General features: G+C 28.7%; 1 protein-coding gene across 1 annotated transcript in view; it reads left to right on the top strand.

Annotated features, from left to right (window-relative positions):
- The first annotated feature begins 298 nt into the window (after positions 1–298).
- LOC107437908 (trypsin-1) overlaps positions 299–8599 on the top strand; it is a 30358-nt gene continuing 22057 nt past the window's right edge. Inside the window, exons 1-2 of the mRNA XM_016050046.3 lie at positions 299–504; positions 1984–2066. Coding sequence (XP_015905532.1) covers positions 438–504; positions 1984–2066 — 150 coding nt within the window. The 5' untranslated portion in view covers positions 299–437. The remainder of the gene's footprint in view (positions 505–1983; positions 2067–8599) is intronic.

The following is an 8599-nucleotide window of genomic DNA, read 5'->3' as shown; positions in this document are numbered from 1 at the left end:
ATATATATTTATATATATATAATTAAAATAAATTATATAGTTAATTAATTAAGATATAAAAAAATTAATTAATAATAAAAAAGAGGTTTTGGGTGAAGCGATTACTCTAAGGACAGGTATACCTTAATCTTCACATAAGTGAACAATGTCTCATCAATTAATTTCCAATAAAACAACTGTCGAAAGTTATGACAAGCCACATTTATCACGTGAGGACAAGTTACGCCATAAATCAATATCACGTTCAAATAACTAATGACATAATACTGTCGGTGGCGACATTCATCCCGCATTATCAGCAGTGAAATAATCTTCCAGGGGTCACTGGGTCATAACATACTTGGTCGAACGATATTCTATATGAAATGCTTATAAAAAAAACGACCACTCTCACTATCGGAATCATGTTGTAAAATTGTTTGACTACAAAGATAAGGATGAAACAAGTGATAATTCATATTGTTTGGGTGTTGTGGTTAATGATTAACACCATTCGGACTGACGGTAAGTTTGATTTTCAATGTAAATTTTCTATATGAATTACAAATTTTATACACACCTACAAGCATGTAATATATAAGAAGAATTGATAATGGTGCTTTTAAGTAAAATAGTAAATCTTACAAAAAAATGAATCTTTTATTAGGATTAAGAAAACATTAATGCAGCACGCAGAAACTCATAACATAAACATAACAGCACGCAAAAACTCATAAAAATTTCATAAAGTTTAAGTAAACAGCATTCATGTCAGGTATTGGTATTTTTTTTTATAAACTCATGCACTCATGCTGAATCTCAATGACAATTTCATTGTGCTCATATATGCATCATTCATACTAAATTTTAATGACATTTTCATAAAGTTCTAGTATAAATGCCGAAATATAAACGATTCATTACGAGAACTATGAAATCTAATTATTTTTTATCACTGAATAATTTGTTACCTAAAAGTGTCATGATCAATGGAAAATTATTTGAAATAAAAATGGATTTTTATTATGTGTGATCTTGGACAGAAATAAAAGTAAAACAATATAGGGGAGAAGAAATGTATTAAGATATAATACTATAATAGTTGATTTATTTTTTTGAGATTTTTCCTAACTTTCAAGTTTTAATTTTTATTTTGAAAAAACTATGACGTGACGTTTTTCCATATTATACCATACTAAATTTTACAATTCTGGAAAAAAATTAATTTTTTTGCTTAATTCCAGAGATTAGGTTTCCTAGTGGATTAAGGCAATTATTTTTTAATTAGTATGATTTAATTTTTTCAATCCTAATCAAATTACGGGAAACCCTTAAGTAAATCATCAAGATCAATTCAATTCACTGAGGGATATTTTCCTTTCACATATGTCAAACAAGTGCAGTTCTATTTCTTTCAAAAGAAACTACCTGAAATTAAATTTGTTTTGATATTTTCTATTTCAAAATTACTACCGTACCACTATTTTTCTTTGTATTTAAATTGATATATACGGAGCAAAAAATAATTTATTCGAAAATTTTAAGAAGACAAACTTTCTGAAGAGAAATGTGAAAGAAATATTTCAATATTTTTTATAAGTAATTGTACTTTTACATTTTAAATATTTTTTAAGTAACATACTATATTTCCAAAGTAATGAATTACATGGTATTTATATATTAAAGTTAACAAGAAAAAAAAATATGTTGAAAGATTATAAGAAAAAAAAACTTTAATGTAAAGAACCGCGAAAAAATGTATGTAAAGATAAAAAACTGATTTCTTTTATTTAAAACTTTTACAGCAACGGAACTTTTTATATATTCTAGAAAAAATGTTGCATTTCAAAAAACCACGAAATGCGTATTTTTTAAAAGTACTTTTTCTAATTGCTGCAAAAATATAAGCATTCTTCTTTACGTTCTATTTGCTTCTGAAATATATTTTTTGACAGTTCAAGACGAGTTAAATTTGAAGTTCTATATGAAAATAAATAATTTTAGGTTTTAAATGTGGCGTCCAAAAGGTGAGGGATGGACGCATAGTTGGTGGTGATGATGCATTTGATGGAGAATTTCCATTCATGGTAAGAAATACTTTCATACTTTTTTTCTTAATTACTTGAAAATATATACTTCTAACATCTTTTGCAATAGAACATCTTTTGCAATACTTCTAACATCTTTTGCATCCCCAAAAGCTGATTATTTTTTATCTCTGCTTTGCTAGAGTTGTTGTTTAATAATATTTCAGCAGTTAATAGTCAACTGCTCAATTTGTAATAAATTATGTGATTGTCACTAGACTTTCGTCTTGAGCTTTTATCAACCGTTACAGCCAGATACAGATTAGACAAGGAAAGCGTCGGAAGTGAATTTACTTCCCAATTACAGTTCAGTCAATGCATAAGGTTGATATAGGAGGAGTTTTTTCTGTTATGTTTCAGTCGAGTAACGTAACTGTTACAATTGTTTCAGATATTTAAGTTATTAAGCAATTGTTTCTGATATTAAGTTATTCTGATATTAAGTAAGTAGACATCAGTTATTCTACAAACATTTTTTTGTTGCATGAGATTCTTTAACAAACCTTAGATACCTTCGTATTACTGATTTCTAATCTGTAATCTAATTACTCTCTTCTAAATACAGTTCTTTTTTTAAATGGTGTTTTTATTTCATATCATGTCGAAATGTTCAACCTTAAAAACGCTATATATAACAAGGGATCACGTGAATATTGCAACAAACTTCCAGAGGAGTTAGAGTACATCATCAAGATTAAAATACTATAAGAACATATACCTGGTAATTTCAACTTATGGCGTTAGGAGCGTTTTCTCAACACAAACTATTTTCTCGTGAGCTTCTGAACAGGTCATAATAGGAAAGCGCTCCTAGCCGAGCACGGCAACTTTTCCAGGCATGGGTTCCCGTGCAATTTTAATTTTTGATGTCGAACCCTAGCTTCAATAGAAGTTTGTCACAACATTTACGTGACCCCCTCTTATATATAACGTTTATAAACTTGTAAATTTCAACAAAAAGTCTAAAAGTGTCATTAAAAAAAATCCGTATCATTAAGAGCAAAACTAATTTCAGATTTAAAATACCCACATCCGAATTAAGAAAGATCGAACAGGTGCATTAAGGCAAAAAAGAAGTTGTTCCGAAGCTGTTTAATATGCAGATTTTTAATTAATTTAAAAAAAAAACAGGATTCTAATAATAAAAACCAAAATATATGATAAAAGTTTATTCCTTTCATATGGTAATAATTTCCTTGAAATTCGTGTTTTCAAAGCAATAGTTCTTATCACCATGCATTTAGCAGAAAATACAAAACTGAAAATTAAATTCAACCGAATAAATGGTTTTCATGCCTTGCTCCAAGGTATCATGGTGAAATGAATTACCAAATTTTACAACATTAAAAAAATTTTATCACATATTATAAAGCCATATTTTATTGTTCATTTTACCGAAGAGATTCGGTAAAAATCACCAGACTTTTTGATATTCCCATCGAGCTAGAAACACGATGAAATTTACCGTATTTTAGTAGTTTAGACCATACCTCTTTCTTAGTGTGCCAAAAATTGCATCATTTCTCAAATTATTTAGGTAATGTTAGCTGCTGAATTATTTAGGTATATTAGTAAGCTGCCTAGATAGTCTGAGCATTACTGCATACTCAGCACTCGTTAAAGTACAAATGATATTTTTGCCGAAAGTTAAATCGAGCAATCGAACAATCATGAGATTAGTTGATACAATAAATCATCACTTTAATAATTATTATACAAAGAAAAAAAACGGTTTGAAATACTATTACAATTAAGGAATAGAACATATTATAATTTTTTTATTTTTCAACATCTAATGAATCTAGTTAATACAATCGCCTTATTAGCCGGTAGAACAACGGAAACAAACCTTGAAACCTTTGAACTACCTTTGAAACCTTTGAACAGAAGCTGCTACTGAGCACATTACCTAGGTAAATTGCGGAAAAACTTGATTCAGCACTTTATCGAATTACCCAAGTTAATCAACATATTATCTAGATTAATGTGTACGATTACGACTTTGATGGTAACTTCTAACGGTTATATATATATATATATATATGTATATGTGTGTGTGTGTGTGTGTATNATATATATATATATCCTAATACAGGACAAGCATTTAAGTAGAAAAAAAGACAAAGTATAGATAAAATATGCCGAATAACTGACTGTTACTTAGTAGCGCATATTTTTGCTTCTTTACACTTTTGACTTGCTTCTCAAAATGTAATGACTAATGCATTGAAGTAATTTAAGGTTGGACTCGCTGTGTAAACATTTTACATGATTGCTGTAAAATAATAAAGAGCTATTTAGAAAATATAATTCAGCACTATGTAAAAATTGAAATTAAGCCTTATTATTTTATAGCATTTCAAAGATATTAAGTAAGTATTCTAAATAGTAAAATTATTGTTCCATAGAATTAGCTAATGGCTTTTAATCCTGTTTGGCCTTACGAGATTTGAGATAGACATTATTAGGGATTAATTAATGCTTTAGAGATAATCAAAATCATTTATGTATTGAGTAAACACAAGCTGAAGTTTCCTAGAATCGTTGGTACGAACTACTTGGAAAACGGATTAACAGTGGAAACTATTTCATGCCTCTTTCAACTTAGTAGAAAACAATAGTCTTTTGCGTTACTACATGGAGACAAAAATAATAAAATTACTGTACTGTAAATTTCTGGAAAAAAAACTATAATTCTGGCTTTCTAAAACCAAAATATACTGTATTTGAACCAGTCATAATTATTATTATAATTTTTTTATTCATTATGGTAACGGTTTACCAGAAATTCTGATTTTCAAAATTATAGTTCGAACTATCACACCTTTAGTAAAAAACACTTAAATGAAAACTAAATTAAGCCGAAAAAATAGCTCTTAGATACTATTAAATTATAAACAAGTATTTTGGTTAAAATTACCAGGTATTTTGGTGTTCCTATAGAGCCAAGAACACTGTAAATTTTCCTACACTCTGGTAATTTTAACCCTACTTTCTTTCTCAGTGTATTAACAAGTAAAAGAAATAATTTTGAGTGTTTTTTGAGTGGATTGAGATCTTATTTTGGTGAAATGAGAATTTTCGAAAACTGATAGTTCATTGTTAAACTAATGTTAATAAAAATATTATAAATAACACTTCGAAAAAGATATCGAGTTTTATTGCAATTAAAAATGAAATTTTAAAAAAATTCGGTTTTGAAAAAAGACTTTTGTAAATTGTTTTAAACTAATTTAGGAAAAAAGTCATTTATTGAAAGCGGAGAAACAAAATCCGCCTTGGTTACGATTTTACTTTAAAATACGTGAACTTTTATTTAAATCGCAAAATGTCGATATTTTTATTGTATGATTAAATCGATACAGAATAATCTTTGAAATGCGTTATTCTTGTTTCCACAACGGCTATTAGGCTTTGTGGCTTGGGGATTTCTTTTTTTGGCAAACTATAAATTGTCCTAGTGTCGTAAATTTTGAGTTAATTTGTAGAATAAAACCTTCTAAGGACATTAAACAATGGCAAGGTTTATAAAAACTAAATATCATGATAAAAATAAAATAGTGCAGAAGATAATAACTCTCATTAGAACTTTCAAGTTACTTTTAAATCATCGTCTACACTCGTCTGAAGTCAAAAAAATAATTATTAAATTTCATTCAAAAATAAAATTCATTCATTATGTTACATTCAAAAGTAAATTAATTATTTTCAATAAAAATAGTTATCTTCAGTTTTAACTTCCAAAATAGAAAATACAGACAGTCAATTTGTAATAAAACTTTTTGTGACACTTGAAGAGCGGTAGTATGGAAGATGACACTTTCTGTCGTGGAATGTTTTCATTTTCTAACTACGCTAGTTTTCGATTTCTTAGATGATTGAGTACCTGGAATTTGAGAGACTCATCTGTTAAGAGAAAAGGCGATATTGATCACGGGGAGAAGATGATATTGCCCAAGAGAAACCTGAACATTTATTCTATATTTGGACGACAGCGAGCCGAATACTTTATCAATATATAAGAAATATTTTTGAAGAAGTAAAAACATATATAACATGTATCAGTTTCTGTGAAACATGATACTCTGTATTACATCAAAACTTCTTCAATCAATTGAAGTCAACCATTTAAACTATTTAAAACGAGATAGTTCGAAATATATTTAATTTCATTATTCTTATAATAATCAATAATCTATTAATAACCACAGTATTTGCCTGCGCCATAAGGAATCATCACTTTTTAAAGTTTCTTAAATTATCATTTTTAGGAACGTTATTTAAATAATTTCTAATAATTTATTACTTCTTTTTGATGATTCAAGAGAATAAAAAATATAAATTTGTATTTGATTGAATGGTTTATACTAATGGAGTTAAAATTACTTGCTTCAATTATATAAGTCTGAACAAAACCCGAATAATGAAATATATCGGAGATAGTCAACACTTAAACACTTCAAAAAAAGAAAGAGAAATACTTTCTGCTATGTAGACCTATGTAGACTGAAGCAAAAATCAATGTGAATAAAGCACAAATGAAAGTACATAAATTTATAGTACTAGTATACTAAACCAACATACTGAATTTTATTTTATTTTTTTTATTTTGACATTTAGACACTGAGAAAGGTTTCTGTTTATAGAACTGAAACTATAGTATGTCAATTTATGTACGTTAAATAAATACTTATGCCTTATATATTAATCTATTATATTATTTATTTAATATTTTATTTACGATGTTTTTGGCTTTGGTTCACTAAATCACTTTTGAAAAAATTAATGTTTGGTTTTCATTCAGAATTTCGTCTAGTTTTCATTTAATTGTTGCATAGCTACATTGTTTTAGCATTTAAAAGCTTAGCTTACAGGGTAAAAAACTTGTCATTGCGAGAGAAATTAAGAAAAGCATCCTTTAAAAGAGGTGGGTTTGTAATGTTTTGGGGGTGTTTTTTTTTATATTCATTATGGATAAGAACCACTCCCTAAGGGAACACAAACAACATGTTTTATGAAACAGCATGTTTTTTTTTTCAATTTTCTGTATGATTAAGTGCTATCTTTCACTCAACATCTTGCTGATGAGAGCTCTTTTGATAAATTTATTTTTCAAGATGAAAACAGCGAAGTTCATCGGATTTGAAGAACGTGTAACAGGTTTTATTAACGCGTTGTCAGCTGGTCTGCAAAATCACCTAACTTGAATCCCGTAGAAAATGTATGGAACCGAGTGGAGTGTTAACACCCCCTTAATATAGATGATTAAAACATTCAAATTGTCAGTGAGTGTCTTAAATAGGATTTGATATACATGTATATATTTCTGGTATCACTTTTCAACCGAATCTAGGCAGTCATCAAGTTCATAGAGGGAGTTACTCGGCATTAAATTATGGATTTCATTATTTCTCTAAAGATGTCTATTGTTTGGTCCAGTGAACATAGCCCGACATAAAAAAAATTTAAGTTATCTAGGTTTAGTGCTATACCCAGATTATATAGGCGAAGAAAAGGTTTATGCTTGTGCAGGTTATAAATAAAGCTAAACAACGTGAAAAGAGCATAAATAATGCCACAATTTCAGTTTCATAAAAAAGAGCCTTCTTCAGTGCGTAAAAACAGAGAGGCTGAATACAAGTTGAACAATGATATAAATGGTATACTAATTGAGAAGGGGAAACAGCTTTGAATAAGATAATCAGTCAAAGGAAAGCAGATAAGAAAAAGGGGGATAATCACAGATACTGCAAAATGTAGAAATTTAAATTGATTTCTAAGTATTTGGGAAAATAGAATCCCAAGAAAAATTCTTTACTATTAGAATTCCCAGAAAAGCCTGCGTCATTGGTTAAAGATCAGCGGTGAAAGAAATTTGCAGGAGAAATCTATCTTTAGAAGTTCTGCAATGTATTGCGACAGACTATCATTTAATTTATCGATTTTGTACGACTATTCATGTTAACTCATTAGAACTATCTTTTTCCTGAAGTCAAAAATAGAGGGTGTGCTTAGTTTGTCCAAGTATACGCAAGGAAGAAATTCGATAAAACGCTGACAAGAAATTTGATAAAAACACCAGTTATCAAACCTCTGAATGTTAGTCTCGTTTTTTTTTTTCTTCTTTTTTTTTTATTATTTTTATTTTTTGAACTCCTTGCACACTACAAGATATAAAACTTGCATAGACAAGATATAAAATACCTATTCATATAAAGAAGAGATAAGAGCCCATTTTTACGTTTGTGTTTGGCCCGATATTAAAACCACTAGTATGGCTCGTAATATTTACGTTTGGCCCGAAATGTCGATTACGTGCCAGGCTCGTGATATTCACGTTTGACATGAAATAAAACAACGAGCCTGACTCATGATATTCAAGTTTGACCTAAAACTTTCCTCGCGAGTCAGACTCACGAAAATAGTGCAAAAGGGTTAATCGAACATTAAATTACATACTTTCTAGCTTCAAAAAGTAAAATTTTCAGTATGATGGAACCATTGGAAGAAATTTTAGCATAATTTTGAGCAAG

This window comes from Parasteatoda tepidariorum, chromosome 2, assembly GCF_043381705.1.
Source record: "Parasteatoda tepidariorum isolate YZ-2023 chromosome 2, CAS_Ptep_4.0, whole genome shotgun sequence".
Classification (NCBI taxonomy): Eukaryota; Metazoa; Arthropoda; class Arachnida; order Araneae; family Theridiidae; genus Parasteatoda; species Parasteatoda tepidariorum.
This window is presented reverse-complemented; position numbering and strand designations above follow the sequence as displayed.